At 44.4% G+C, this 14,802-nt stretch overlaps 1 protein-coding gene across 9 annotated transcripts in view; it reads left to right on the top strand.

The window, feature by feature from the left end:
* TTC7B (tetratricopeptide repeat domain 7B) overlaps positions 1-14,802 on the top strand; it is a 255,906-nt gene that overhangs the window by 74,834 nt on the left and 166,270 nt on the right. For 8 of the 9 annotated variants that reach the window (XM_081510887.1, XM_081510886.1, XM_081510890.1 and 5 more), the window contains one exon: positions 10,956-11,077. The exons of the other annotated variant lie outside the window; for it this stretch is intronic. In XM_081510887.1, the coding sequence (XP_081367013.1) occupies positions 10,956-11,077 (122 nt within the window). The remainder of the gene's footprint in view (positions 1-10,955; positions 11,078-14,802) is intronic. 9 annotated transcript variants of the gene reach the window in all.

Raw genomic sequence — 14,802 nt, 5'->3', positions numbered from 1 at the left:
AGTATACTCCTGGGAGTAGAATTGCTAGGTCATGTGATAACTTTATGTTTAACCTTGTTATATTTCTTTTTTGTCTCTTTATTCTTTCTCTCTGATTTTTGGATGTAGTATTATTCTTATAATTTGAATAAAGCTTTTACATCGTAAGTATGTTAACCCTTTATCATGTTTGCTCTGAATAATTTCCCAATTAGTAATTTTCCATTTTTAAATTGTTCATAAATTTTAAATCTGTATATAATAGTTGAATCTGATTATCTTTTTATTACATTTATTTCATAGTTTTAAAAATATTGGGATAAACCTTCTTTAGGATTTAAAAAGTTTTCAGTCATTTTCCATATTTTTTAAAAAGAACTTTCAATTTCTAAAATCTTCTTGGAGAGATTTATTTTTGTGTGTAACATTAGATATGACTCCAAATTAATGTTTTCCTCAAATTTCAATGCCACTTTAAGAAGATGTTATCTTTCCATTTTCATATTTTCTGTTATGTATTTTAAGTCATTAGTAAAATTTTAGACACAGTAGTCATTTCTGGCTTTCGTGTTTTGTTCTGCTAATTTTATACTGAACCAGCATGACGCTATTTAGTAAGTACTTCTTTATGATATGTTTGAACATCTGAAAGGATTAGTAACTGCTTATTTTTTAGGGTGTCCTTTGTCCTTTTCTGTTGATACTTCTAAATGTATTTTAGAATAATTTGCTTCTAGAAAAATTCTGTTGGGACTTGGTTGAATTTTTATTAACTTTATTCATTGGTTTGGAGAATTACTTTTAGTCTTCACTCATCTGTGACCATGATACCTCCTTCCATTTTGAAGACCTTTTGTTTTACAGATTTCAGTAGATTTATGATACTCCAAGGTCTTTTCTATTTGTGTTGCTTTGTGTATAGGGTCACATTTTTTTCTTTGTATTTTCACATATAACAAGACTTTGGTTTTTTTCAGTTCAATCACAAAATATTTAATAAGTGCCTTCTTTGTTCTGCACACTGTTCTTGACCCAAGGGGCTCGAGAATGAATTCACCATAGAGCGTGTCCTTGGGAAACTTTGTGTTTTCTGAGGACACTGGTCCATAAACAGTGTGTGGGCTGCTTTGTGGCGGACACTCAGAGAATTCTTCAAGGCCAGAGCAGGGTGTTAGACCAGCGTGGCAGTCCAGAGATGGCTCCTGGAAGAGATGGCCCCTGAGCCGACCTTGAAGGCTGGCAAACACAGCAATACAGGATTATTAGCCACAGTACTGGACTCCTCTATAAAAACAGAGCTGATTCTTTTCATTTTTCTAAGAATATGAACATATGGCCGAGGAAAGATTTCTGTGCTTCATCTTCCGTTCTGGATTCTCCATCTTACCTCTCTTTCATGTGCTATCTCCAGACTTTCCTAAAACTGTGGTAATATGAAGGTGGTGGAAAGTATCCTTATTTTGTTCCTACTTGAAGGTGATACTTTATTAGATCTCTAGTAAGGATTATAATGTTTATGTGCTCATTAAGTTTTCTGTTCGCAGTTCACAACAATGTAAGTATGTATTATTATCCCCATTATTCAGATGAAAACATCTGAGAGATTAAAGGATTTGTCCTAAGTCCACAAGTGGTGAGGACTGTCAGAGCCAGACCTTGAGCCTCGGCCTTTGACCTCAACTCTTTGGCCCCTGGCCGCTTGCTTTCACGCTTCCTCAGGCGTTGGGCGTGTGCTTCTGCCAAAGCAGGCTGTGCTCATTAAGGATACTTGTTGGCAGTCCCCTGTCAGGCAGGCATTTATCCACAGAACAAGCGGTGGCTTTGATGTGGCCAGACATGCTCCCTCCCAGACCCATGTGTTCGAGGCTCTTTGTGAGGAAGGGATTAAGTCCGAGATGCTTAGACTTCAGGGCAGACTCGGAGCTGAGCTATTCCCTCTGTGTTCCCCCTGGCATTTTTCCCATCCTGCCTCATCCTGGCAGTTCTGACCTCTTGTCTTTTGAACTTTGTTCTGTAAGCAAACACAGATTAGTGGAACAAAGCGGGAGGAGCTAGGCTGCAGAGTCAGGTGGACCTGAGTCTCAACACCAACCGTGACACGTGTGAGCGATGTGATTTGGGCAGTTGCTCAGTGGAGCAAAGTCTCAGTTTCCTCTTCAATAAAAAAGTAACAGTGTGTGTTTCAGTGGATTTTTGTGGGGGGATTAATGAGATAGCTTGTGTGCCTACATAGTGCCTAATGCATAATAGGGTATTTTCTTATGACATTTTCCCCTGCATTTCTTATTGTCCCTGCAAATTTACTCATTCATTTATTTACTATGTATTTTATTCATTTACTACATCTACTATGTGTAGCGTATGCTTACCCTGCATCAGACGCTGAGGTACACTCTGAATGTGTTAGTAAATGGGGTAGACGTGGCCCCCGACTTTACAGAAGTTGCAGCACCGAGGAGGGAGAAGCCAATAATCAAGTAAAAAATACATTGATAAATGCAATGGAGGAATAGAACAGGATGCTGTGAGAGGGAGTTATAGAGACAGATCTACTTTATGGCAGCGGTCTGGGCAGGCCCTTCTGAGAAGTGACCGTCGAGCTGAGGTGAGATGAGAAAGCGCCTGAGAGTCACATGGTCCAGGTTGTTATAAAAATTATCCAGATTGTTATAAAAATTATCCACGTTGTTATAAAAATTATTCAGGTTGTTATAAAAATTATCCAGGTTGTTATAAAATTGTCCATGTTGTTATAAAAATTATCCAGGTTGTTATAAAAATTGTCCAGGTTGTTATAAAAATTATCCAGCTGCTTGTGGAGGGTGGAGAGGAGGTTAAGGAGCTAGAGAGAATGTGGAGACTGTTTAGGAGGCTATTAGAAATCTAATAGGAAGTGGTGAAGGTTGTAGTTGTAGAAATGGGTGTATACAGACATTTGAGAAATAATTAGGAGGGAAACAGGAGCAGATCGGGTGTGAGGGAGCGCCGGGTGTCAGGCTCACCCCCCGGCGTCTGATTTGGACGGTGACTGGACGACAGTACAGCCAGCCCCTCGTATCTGTGGGCGTTGCTTCCAGGGCTCCCTGGGGACCCCAGCGTCTGCTGATGGCCAAGCCCCTTATATAAGATGGCACCGTGCGCTCATCCGTCCGTGTCTACAGATGTGGAGCCCGCGGGGAGAGCGGGTCAACTCTATTTATACGATGGGGTGATAACAGAGGCCTCAGTTTGTGCTGAACCTGGACTCTAGGAATGTAATCATGCTGAGAGGGTGTCTGGTGGTGGAAGTTAGGTGGGTCCTCTCCCAGGAGGGCATTCTGGGGGCTAGGAGAGAGATGCTGGCAAGGGGCCCTTGCAGAGAGCCCCAGCCCCGAGGCCCTGGTGTACAGACCCTTCCTAACTGGACCAGGAGAACAAAGACGTGCCCCCACCCACCACCAGTCACACAACACGCACAGCACGACGCTACCGGAAACGGGCACGAATGTGGCGAGAAAGCCCCTCCGCAGCCCAAGCAGACAGAGACTGCTCAAGACTGGGGCCGGGCAGAAACGCTGAGGGGTCCCCCTGGCCTCCCAGCCCCAAGGGGAGCGCGAGTTAGCGGCCCTGTGCTGCAGGAATCGGAGGCCCGCGGTGCACTGGCAGGGACTGTGGAAACAACGAAACGCAGCTGCAGCTCAGCTACCGACTGGGTTGGCTCTGTCCCCCACTCTTAGGGCCTGATACAAAAAAAGGTGCCCACTTTCAAGTGCGAATGTTGTTAACCTCACTTTACTTCTCTGTACACAATTATCAACATTTAATGAAAATTATAAAATCCATACACACACACACACCACCAGGAATAAAACAAACCACTGTGAACAGTAATAAATAGAACCCAAACCAGAAATGACCCAGGTACTGTCAGACAGGAACTTTAAAATATCCTTGAGTTATATGCTAAAGAGTATTGTGGAAAAGATATATAACATGCAGAAACAGATGGAAATTTCAGCAAGGAGAAGGAAACTATAAAAAAGTATAACTGAAATGCTAGAAATAACAAAACATGACATAAGAGACAAAGAACTTCTTTGATAGCTTATTTGAAGGTTTAACACAGCCAAGGAAAAAGCTTTCATTTGAAGACAGGTTAATAGAGATTATTCAGATGAAACACAAAAAGAAAAGAAGAGTGGGAAAACCAGAGCAGAGCGCCCAGGAGCTGTGGGAAAAGATCACACGTGTATTTGCTGCCCCAAGAGAAGAGAGAGAAACCGGGACGGAAAAAATATTTGGAGAGAAAATGGTTAAGAAGTTTTCAGAATTACTGAAGCATAGCAAAGAATCTCAGATCCAAGACTCCCAGAGAACCCCAAGCAGCATAAATACAAACACATACTTAGACACATCATAACCAAACTGTTGTAAATCAAAGACAAAAGCCTCGAAGGCAACCAGAGAGAGAGAAACTTTAAATTCAGAAGAATAAAGATAACCGACATAAGATATCCTCAGAAGATAATAAGCAAATTAGAAGACACCAGAAAGACAAGATACCTTTTTAGAACCAACAAAAGCTGACAGAATGCGTTGCCAGCACAGCTGTATGACGAGAGACGGTAAAGAGATTCTGCAAGCAAGGAGAATACAGATCTGCACAGTGAAACGAAGAGCATCATACATGGTTACACTGAGGGTAGATATAATTCCTTTAAAAGATAATGACTGCCTAAACTAAAAATACTAACAATGTATTGTGGGATTTATAACATAGAAGTAAATTTGTGGCCATAATAGCAAAAAGGATAGGAAAGGAAACAGAAGTATATCCAGGCCAGAATACTAGAGTGGGTAGCCTTTCCCTTCTCCAGGGGATCTTCCCCACCCCGGAATCAAACCCAGGTCTCCCGCATTGCAGGTGGATTCTTTACCAGCTGAGCCACAAGGGAAGCCAAAAGTGTTTATACTATATATGAATTGGTGTAATATAATTTATATAAAGGCTGTGAAAAGCTACATTGTAAAACCTAGGGCAACCACTAAAAAATAAGGAAAAAAAGACACAATTAACCAGCTGATTGTGAAAATGAAATGGAATCATCAATCTAAAAAAAAAAAAGAAAAGAACAAAGAGAGAGAAAAAAGAAAAAAGAACATATGAGACAATAAAAAGCAATTAGCAAGATGGTTCCAATCACATAAATGATTATATTAAATGTAAATTGTCTAAGCACCCCAATTAAAAGGAAGAGATTTTCAGACTGGACTAAAAAGTAAGAGCTACTATATGCTATCTGCAAGAAGCTATTTAAATGTTAATACATAGGTAGATAAAAAGTAAAATTACACACTATGCAAACAATAATCAAAACAAAACTAGAGTGGCTGTATTATATCATAAAGTAGAATTAGAAACAAGAACTATTACAGCAGATAAAAGGAGTCAATTCATCGATAACACATTATAATCCTAAAAGTATGTATACCTAATATAGAACTTCACGATATATATAAAACAAAATGTATAGAAGAATTTATAACATTAAATTCCTATAGTAGAAAGGAAGAAAAATTTCAAATCAGTGATCTACATTTCCAGCTCAAGAAACTCGAAAAATAAGAATAATTAAAACCAAAATAAGCAGAAGGAAGGCAATAGTAAAGATTAAAACAGAAATTAGTGAACTAGAAAGCAGATAAACAGTAGAGAAAACTAGTAAAACAAAAAATGGATTCTTAGTAAAGATCAATAAAATTTATGTAAACCATTAATAATATGAACCAGAAAAGAGAGAATATACAAATTATCAATACCCAGATAAAAAAAGAGGCACTATAAGTCTATAGATATTAAAAGGATGTAATGGAAAATTATGACCAACTTTAATGCCAATAAACTCGATCATTTATAGAAAACAGACAAATTCTCTGAGAGACAAAGTACCAAAACCCACTCAGGAAGGAACAGATGGCCCACTCCCCTTCGGTTAGCGGGGTCCAGGCTGCAGAACCATGGGAAGTTCTAAGAGCCAGCCTTCTCCTTGCCCTGCAAAGCTGACGAGGGGCTTTGAGGGTGGAACAGGGAGGTGAATTATGAATGAAAGAAATTGAATTTATCATTAAAAACCCTCCCATAAAGAAAACTAAAGGACAGGTTGGCTTCCATGGTGAATTCAATGAAGAGAGATTCAGTTTAAAGGAGAAATGATGCCAGGATTATAAAAGCTTTCAGAAAACACTCCCTAACTAGATTTATGAGAGCACTAGTTGCTTCCCAGGCGGCTCAGCGGTAAAGAATCCCCCTGCAATGTAGGACATGCAGGTTCAATCCTCGGGTGGTGGGGAATTCTCTCAAGGAGGAAATAGCACCCCCTCCGGTATTCTTGCCTGGGAAATCCCATGGACAGAGGAGCCTGGTGGGCCACAGTCTGTGGGGTCACAAAGAGTCAGACAAGACTGAGTGACTGAACAACAACAAGTCTCTTGTGAATGGATGCAGATGTCCTCAGCAAAACACTAGCAAACTAAGTCTAGCAGCATTGAGAAAAAATACCATACCACAGAAAGATTCATTTCAGAAACGCAGGGTTGGCTTAACATATGGAAACCGATTATGTAATACAACATATCGATAGTATAAAGGGAAAAACTGCATGATAATGATAATCTCAATACAGTAGATGCAGGGAAAGCATTTGGCAAAATCCAACACATTGCATGATTAAAAACTCAACAAACTAGGAGTAGAAGTTATTATCTTCAACCTGATAGAAGGCATCCGTGAAACATCTAACCATATATATAAGGGTGGAAGAGTGGGTGCTTTCCTGCCAAGATCAGGAAGAACACAAGGATATCCACTCTACTACTTCTGTTGACTAGAGGTTCTAGCCAGTGCAATTAGACAGGAAAAAGAAATAAAAGGCATCCAGATTGAAAAGGGAGAAGTAAAACTATCTTTATTTGCAGATAACATGTTCTTGTATATAGAAAATCCTAAAGAATTCACACATGCAAAACTATAACTAACATGATTTCAACAAGTTTATAGGATACAAAGTCAGTATACAAAAATCACTTTTATTTGTATCCACTAACAATGAGCAATCTGAAAATGAAATTTAAATTACAGTTCCAGTTATAATAGCATCAAAAAAGATTAAAATAATAAAAAGAAGTTCAAACATTATACTCTGAAAACTATAAATTACTGTTGAAAGAAAAAAAAAAACAAATAAATGGAAAGGCAGCCTATGTTCATGGAACAAAAGAGTTTGTTACAATGACAGTACTCTCCAAATTTATCTACAAATTTAACTGAATCCCCATCAAAATCTCAGTTGCCTTTTTTTTGCAGGAATTGATAAGCTGATTCATAAATTAATATGGAAATGGAAGGGACAGAAGAGCCAAAACACTCTTGAAAAAGAACAAAGTTGAGGGACTCATACTTCCTGGTCTCTAAACTTTCTACAAAGCTACAGTAGTTGAGACAGTGCATACAATTAGTATTCCTGAAAAATAAAATGGAAAAAAAACAGAATGGAAGAAAAAAATACAAGTATATGATCAAAGAGAAATTCTTGAACTCAAAAAAGTAAGACTTTATTGAGCACTTGCTATATACTGTGCTAAGTGTTCTATCCATTTAGTCCACAGGACTATCCTGATGAAAAATGCTGCCACCATCTCCATTTTTCCAACGAGGAGACTGAAGTTTAGAGTCTGTGGCTCGTCCATGGCGGTGGGGCAGGGCTGTGTGCTCAGGATGGCAGCCCGGCTCTGGTGCCTGACCTGACCCTGCAGATCTGAGTTTGCAGGTGGAGAGCTCATGCTCTCGTGTTGCAAGAACAACGGACATAGAACGGTGGCTGGTGAGACAGCTTCTGGTAGACTTTGGAGGCTTCAGGGAGAAAAGGATTCTCTTTGCAGATTGTCTACAGGGAGAACGGCCAGGCTGGCTGCAAGTTGTCCACAGCAACTTTCAGCGTTGGTGACTGGAGTATCATCTATCATATTCTGAGGGAGAGAACATGTGAAATCCGAGTGTTGTAGTTAGGTTTAGAGAGACAGAGACAAGAGAGAGGCTTTCTGGAATGTGGAGGAGTTTAGGGCTTGTAGCACCACGAGCCCTTCTTGGCAGCATTCCAGCAAGCAAGAATCGATTTAAAATGGAGGATTAAAGACACGATGAATGCGTTTTATTGACTGACTGATTGAGGTATAGTTGATGTACAATGCTATATAAATTTTAGGTGTACAGTATAATGATTCACAATTCTTAAAGGTTATATCCCATTATAGTTATTATAATCCCATTTATAGTATTTATAAGTATTTATAAATATTATATAAATATTATATAACTATATAAATATAATTTATGTTATATAAATATTATATAATATTGGCTATATTCCCTGTGTTGTGCTATATATCCTTGAAGCTTATTTACTTTATACATACTGGTTTGTACCTCTTAATCCCTACCTGTATCTGACCCCTCGGATGCATTTTAATATAGAACTGATGAAAAACAATTATGGGGTTGGACATAGTTGTTAGGAATTTTGACGATATAAAATAGTACTATAACAACACCGGAGGCTAAGGAGAAGGCGCCGGAGAAGGCAGTACGGACATGTCAGTTTCCTTATTGCTGTCAGGGGTCAGCAGATCCTATACAGAGTTGAAATGTGTGGACAAAAGAATGACCCATGCACCTGAGGCAAAGAGCTGACTCATCGGAAAAGACCCTGAAGCTGGGAAAGATTGATGGCCAAAGAAGGGGGCGGCGGAAGATGAGATGATTCAATAGTTTCACTGACTCAGTGGACATGAATCTGAGCGAACTCCTGGAGACAGTGGAGGACGAGGAGCCTGGCAGCTGCGGTCCACGGGTCACAAAAAGCTGGACGTGATTTACTGACTGAACAGCGACGACAACAAAACAGGGCCTCCTTGGTGGTCCAGTGGCTGAGACTCCGTGCCCTCAGTGCAGGGCCTAGTCTCGAACCCTAGGCGAACTAGAGCCCTCACGCTACAGCTCAATATTCTACAAGCCGCGATGAAGAGCAAAGGTTCTGGGTGCCGCAGCTAAGACCCAGCACAACCAAATAAACATTCAAAAAAGAAAGGACCTAATCTCTCTTCTCTGTCTGTGCCTTTCTGTCTATATGCACACATAACACACGCATGCAGGTGCATATTATACACATGCATACGTGTAATAAATATCAGATGTATTTTTAATTTTAGAGAGACTGTGAACTTTGTGTTAAAAAAACACATTTTTCTGAAATTGAGTGCTTACTTTGGTTACACTTTTGTTTCTCCTGTTAGATTTAATTAAAATTAAATGTAATGGTTTAAATTGAAAACCAGCACATACCACAGTCTCAGTGTTTGTAACATGATTTTTATCTTTCTTTCTCTCCTCTTGGTGCATATGTAGGCAGAGATATGGGCTATTGTCCGATCAGTGTTCACTGGTTATTGTGATAGAATTTGGTGGTGCTTTTTCTTTTTTTTTGTACGGTACTGCATTGTTTTTGCTTTAAAATAATCATGGAGCTTTTAAAAATTGAAAACTATTCTCAAAAACAAATGAAAGATAATTTTTTCAAAAGTTTCAGCATTGGACTTCCACCTGGAAATGTCAAGGAAGTAGTTAGATACATGAGTCTGGGAAAAGTCCGGATTAGAGACAATCAAGTGAGGAGGTGGCAGCATGGAGGTGATTCCCGAGGAGCGGAGGAGGTCATCCTGGCAGACTTGAGAGGGAAGGACGGGGACTCGGAGGGGCATCCTGCCTCTCCAAGGCTTAGAGGGCGGCTGGGGAGGAGCCGCAGCTAGGCCGAGATTGAGGAACACCTACCTCTTAGCACTTGCAGAGCCAAGCGCTAAGTCAGGAAGGAGCCAGGCCCTTCCGAGAAGATGCTGGGAGGCAGTTCAAACGCGAGGGCTGCCCACTTGGATGTCATTCTACAACATACGGCTCCTTGTACGCGTCTTCTCCTCCCCCGCCGCCGCCCGCAACCCCAGAGCTCACAAGGGAGAGAGCCAGCAGCTGCTTTAATTCCCCCGAAAGAATCATTTCAGGAGCTCGAGAATATCGGGGGTTTGGCTAACAGCTGGGTTTTTGGAGAGCTGCTGACTTGCAGTCGATGTTGGCAGCGTGTCTGGAGAACATCTGTGTGGTTTCTAAATGGGCCACAAGTAGCTTCTGGTTGATAAATGCTTTATTTGACTAGTGAGTTTAAAGAGAGTAACCTCTGTAACAGTAGATATGTGTTTACACTTCATTATGTCCCACTCGACTTGCAAGTCTTTCCCTTGATTAGTTGGCAGTCTTTCTGGCAGGGCTAAACACGCCAACCTTTAAAACCTCGTTATCTGTTGACAGGAGGTCAGTTTGGGCAGAGAGGGAGCTGAGGTCGTTTTTCTTAAGCTCTCTCTCCTTGAGAACAGGTGACTGCCGCCCAGACCGCAGGCCGCAGCCCTGGAGCCTGGCGGAGTCGCTCTCTGGTTAATTCTCAGGCCAGAGCCAGTCACAGGTCCCTTCTGCTCTTTCTGAAGCTCATCAGAGTCTGCAGGGCCGAAGCCGCGGGCTGCGTCCGTGACCTCAGCCCTTGGTGGGGACGGCTGTTTCCGCCCGTTGCTGGACCTGCTGCTTTGCCGCCGAGCCTCCCTGTCAGCATCTTGGCCTTGCAGAGCCGAACCCCCTGAGGCTCCTCCTGGCACCGAGTGCCCGTCAACGCTCATCAGTGCTCAGGCCTCCTGCCAGGAAGAGCACGCGTGCCCCTGGGGTAGCAGTTGCTCCCTGTCGCACGGAAGTCCTCTGCACTTTTCTCCTCCCCACGTAGCGCCGTGCACCGATGCTTGTGTATGAAGTCAATTTTTCAAGTCCAGCTGTGCGTTTGCAGATAGGGTTTGAAGGAAGTAGGCTCGCATGTGGATCTGATTAGTTTTCCGATTTTCTCCCCTTCTAGGTAATACTTTCTAATATTCAGAACAGAAGTCCTAAGCCTGGCCCTGCTCCCCACGATCAAGAACTAGGTTTTTTCCTAGAAACAGGACTGCAGAGAGCCCATGTCCTCTATTTCAAAAATGGGTAAGCCGTCTTCTCTTTTTAAATCAAGTTCCTAAAGAAGGAAAGCAGAAAGCCTTATCATGCTGTGTTCAGTTTAGTCATTATCCTAAAGCAGTTTGAAATACACCACAACTGGGATTTTTTGAAGAAAGAGTGAGCTCTTTTGTCTCTTCTCCACCTGGCTCGTCACTTTCAAGATTGGAAGGAGGGAGAAGGACGTGTGAACGCGCGTCTCAGTCCGGAGCCCCGGGGCCAGGGGGGGTCTGGGGCCCAGCCCCCTGCCCGCCTGCCCCCGTGGGGACGCTCCTGCCAGGCCTCCCTGCTTTGCTGCGGGACACGTTAGAGAGTGGGCAGCCCTGGCCCCCAGGATCGCCTCCCTTTGGATGGCCAGTCCCTTTAGAGAACCGGGTTGCCGGGTGTCAGACGGCTTTTATGAACGTGCGTGGTGCGCCTGGAATGCCATGCTCCTCCGTGAGCTCCTCTGAAAGGAGTTTCTAGAAGGTTGGAGTCTGGCTGTGTTTCTAGAAGGTTGGAGTCTGACTGTGGTCAGAGACACTCTGGTGCATCTGACGTTTGCCGTTCTTTCCGCGTTGCTCTATGAGAAACGCGATGATGCTGTTCAGACCTTCTCAGCTGGCCCGTGTTTTGACCTTGTGCTTCAGGAGAGGGGCCCGTGGAGACCGACAGTTGGTATCTGACTCCCCGGTAGCCCCTCCTAGGCCGCGCACAGGCGGCCCCTCCCTCTAGGAATAGTCCCGTAGAGCTCGGAGCTGCAGACGGGATGGCCGGAGCGTGGAGCTGCTCCGTCTTCATCTTCAAGAGCTTCAGACCTGGGGGCGCAGCTCGCGGAAGCGGGGTTTCACTTCTGCTTGGGGGCCCAGAGCCACACGCTCCGTTTCCCTTTCGCTGGGGAGTTAAGTGCTTATTTTCCTAATCCTGTTAAACTGTTTGTGGAGAAGGCCTGCTTTGCTCCAAAGGTTCAGATTGGCAGGGCCCACAAAAGGCTGCGGTAAGCGCCCCAAGGTTTGGAATGGCTTGGCAGCTTTGGCTTAGAGACGCTTTCGAGTTTGATCTCATCTGTCGCTGACTGAGATCGTCTGAGTTATGGTGCTTGGCCCCCAGGCTGAGTTTTGAGTTCTAGTTTCTGTGCTGTTATAAATAGAGGGAGAATGGATGGAACATGGGACTATTTCTCTAGTGATCTTTTTTCTCCCTTTTCACAATAAACCGTGGTCATCATGGAGGATACTCCAACCTGGCTTTCCCTCCCTCTAACTGAGAGTGTGTGATGGACAAGCCCAGAGGCTGCAATGAACTTCCTTGGAGCTTTCAGAAATCCCCAACCCGTAGCTTCTGTTGCAAATGCTTTGTGTGAGATTGATGAGGGTGGGCCGGCCAACTTGTTTTCCTATTTGAAGCCTGTGCATCGAGGGGGAAGAAGCAGGGCTGTTGGGCTCAGCCCTCTTGTCCTGACCCTCTGGACGCCCCCAGCACCCAACAGGGAAATAACGATGAGAAGTTTGCCGAAGGTGACGCATCACGTGCTGGAAGTGCTCCCTGGCGCAAGTCTTGTTTCATCTCCCCCCGGGTTCAAGGAGGTTCCCGTTGACATAGTCAAAGTTAGGGGCCTGCTCCATTTGAAGCCCCTTCCCTCTTTGCTTGTCCTCTTGCTTGTCTCCCTGGGCTTTAAAGAGCAGTGACGCCCTGAGCCAGTGGCTGGGGAAGCCCTCGCCGGCTCCTCAAGGCGGCGGCTGGGAACAGTGATGAGAGCTGACCTGGGTGTGTGGAGGCGGAGGCCAGTGTTAAGACCACAAGATACGGGGAAGAAGAGAGACCCGTAGGAGGTTCTGGACGTGCCAAGTACCATCGGCTGCTTACGCGGTGGGTACTCAGAGCCCGAGGGACACGCCTGGGGGGCATCTGACAGTGGCCGCCTGCCTCCAGTGTCTGCAGGGCACGTGGGGACAGCGGGGCCGGCCGCCGACCCTGAGCTCCGGTGGCTCCCGTCCCGTGATGTGTTTGCTGCTTTGCTGTCTCGCTCCTTTTTGTGTTTCTACATTTGAGAACTATGTATCTGGGAGGATATAATGGACAGAATTTGACTGATTTTCAAGGATAGGAAGGTGCATCATAGATGAGTTTAGCAATAAGAGATACACAATTGACAAAGCATATCTTTTTCTTTAGAAATATGCTTAAATATCTCCAGCTTTTTCACTACCAAGCTGGTGACCTCGGGGCTCTCTCAGAAGGAGCCTGACCCTGGGACCAGTTCCTGGGTCCCTCCTGACCCCTGGGTCTCTTTCCTCTTTACCAAGCGCTCTCACTTGGTCACTGATCCTCACGGCGTTACCTCGTCCACGTCCACCCGCACCCTGCAGTGTGGCCTGTGTTTCACACGCTTGGCTTCTGTGCTTCTGACCTCAATTCTCTTGGCTCTGCCCTGCTGCGGGGGAGATGCTGTGTGCTGGGCTTTGGTCTGACCCTCAGACTGTGGCCTCATCCACTGTCCAGCCTGTCTTGTGAAGAAGCACTTGACCCCAGGATGAGGTGCGGCCGGGGTAGTTCCCGTCTCCACTGTGGGGTTTTCTCATCACGCTTACATGCATCACGCAAAACGCCGGACTGGATGCATCACAAGCTGGAATTAAGATTGCTGGGAGAAATATCAGTAACCTCAGATATGCAGAGGACACCACTCTAATGGCAGAAAGCAAAGAGGAGCTAAAGAGCCACTTGATGGGGTGAAAGAGGAGAGTGAAAAAGCTGGCTGAAAACTCAACATTCAGAAACTAAGATTCTGGTCCCATTACTTCATGGGAAATAGAAGGGGAAAAGTGGAAACAGTGACAGATTTTATTTTCTTGGGCTCCAAAATCACTGTGGATGGTGACTGCAGCCATGAAATTAAAAGACATTTGCTTATTAGAAGGAAAGCTATGACAAACCTAGACAGCGTATTAAAAAGCAGAGACACCACTTTGCCAACAAAGGTCCGTCTAGTCAAAGCTATGGTTTTTCCAGTGGTCATGTATGGATTTGAGAGTTGGATCATAAAGAAAGCTGAGCGCAGAAGAATTGATGCTTTTGAACTATGGTGTTGGAGAAGACTCTTGACAGACCTTCGACTGCAAGGAGATCCAACCAGTCCATCCTAAAGGAAATCAACCCTGAATATTCATTGGAAGGACTGGATTCAACTTCAGAACTGAAGCTGAAGTTCCAATACTTTGGCCACCTGATTCGAAGAGCTGACTCATTTGAAAAGACCCTGATGCTGGGAAAGATTGAAGGCGGGAGGAGAAGGGGACGACAGAGGGTGACATGGTTGGCTGGCATCACCGACTCGATGGGCATGAGTCTGAGCAGCTCCGGGTGAAGGTCAGGGCAGCCTAGTGTGCTGCAAAGAGGGGTTGCAAAGAGTCGGACTCAAATGAGCGACTGAACGACACGATCACACTTCTCCTCGTCCGCCGGGTCCTCTGCGGCTGCTTCTCCCCACCTCCCACACCCCCCCCTTCCCGTCCCTTCCCTTCCTCACCCTTCCCCTCCTCACTCCCCTTTCTCTCTGCCCCCGTGGAGGGAGACAGCACCTGCTCTCACCGGCCCATGTATCCTCGGCGTGGTCTGACTTGGCACACACCCATGTGGATCTCACCTCCGTTTTTCTCATCCCTCTGGGTGGCAGCAGCAGGCCTGTTAAGGCTGAAAACACATCTTGCTGAGGCTTTGCTGCTGAAGGCAGG

The sequence above is a fragment of the Giraffa tippelskirchi genome, chromosome 7, assembly GCF_054371585.1.
Source record: "Giraffa tippelskirchi isolate mGirTip1 chromosome 7, T2T-mGirTip1v1.2.pri, whole genome shotgun sequence".
In the NCBI taxonomy this organism is placed as follows: Eukaryota; Metazoa; Chordata; class Mammalia; order Artiodactyla; family Giraffidae; genus Giraffa; species Giraffa tippelskirchi.
The sequence above is the reverse complement of the archived record's forward strand: the minus strand, read 5'-3'. Positions and strand labels throughout refer to the sequence as shown.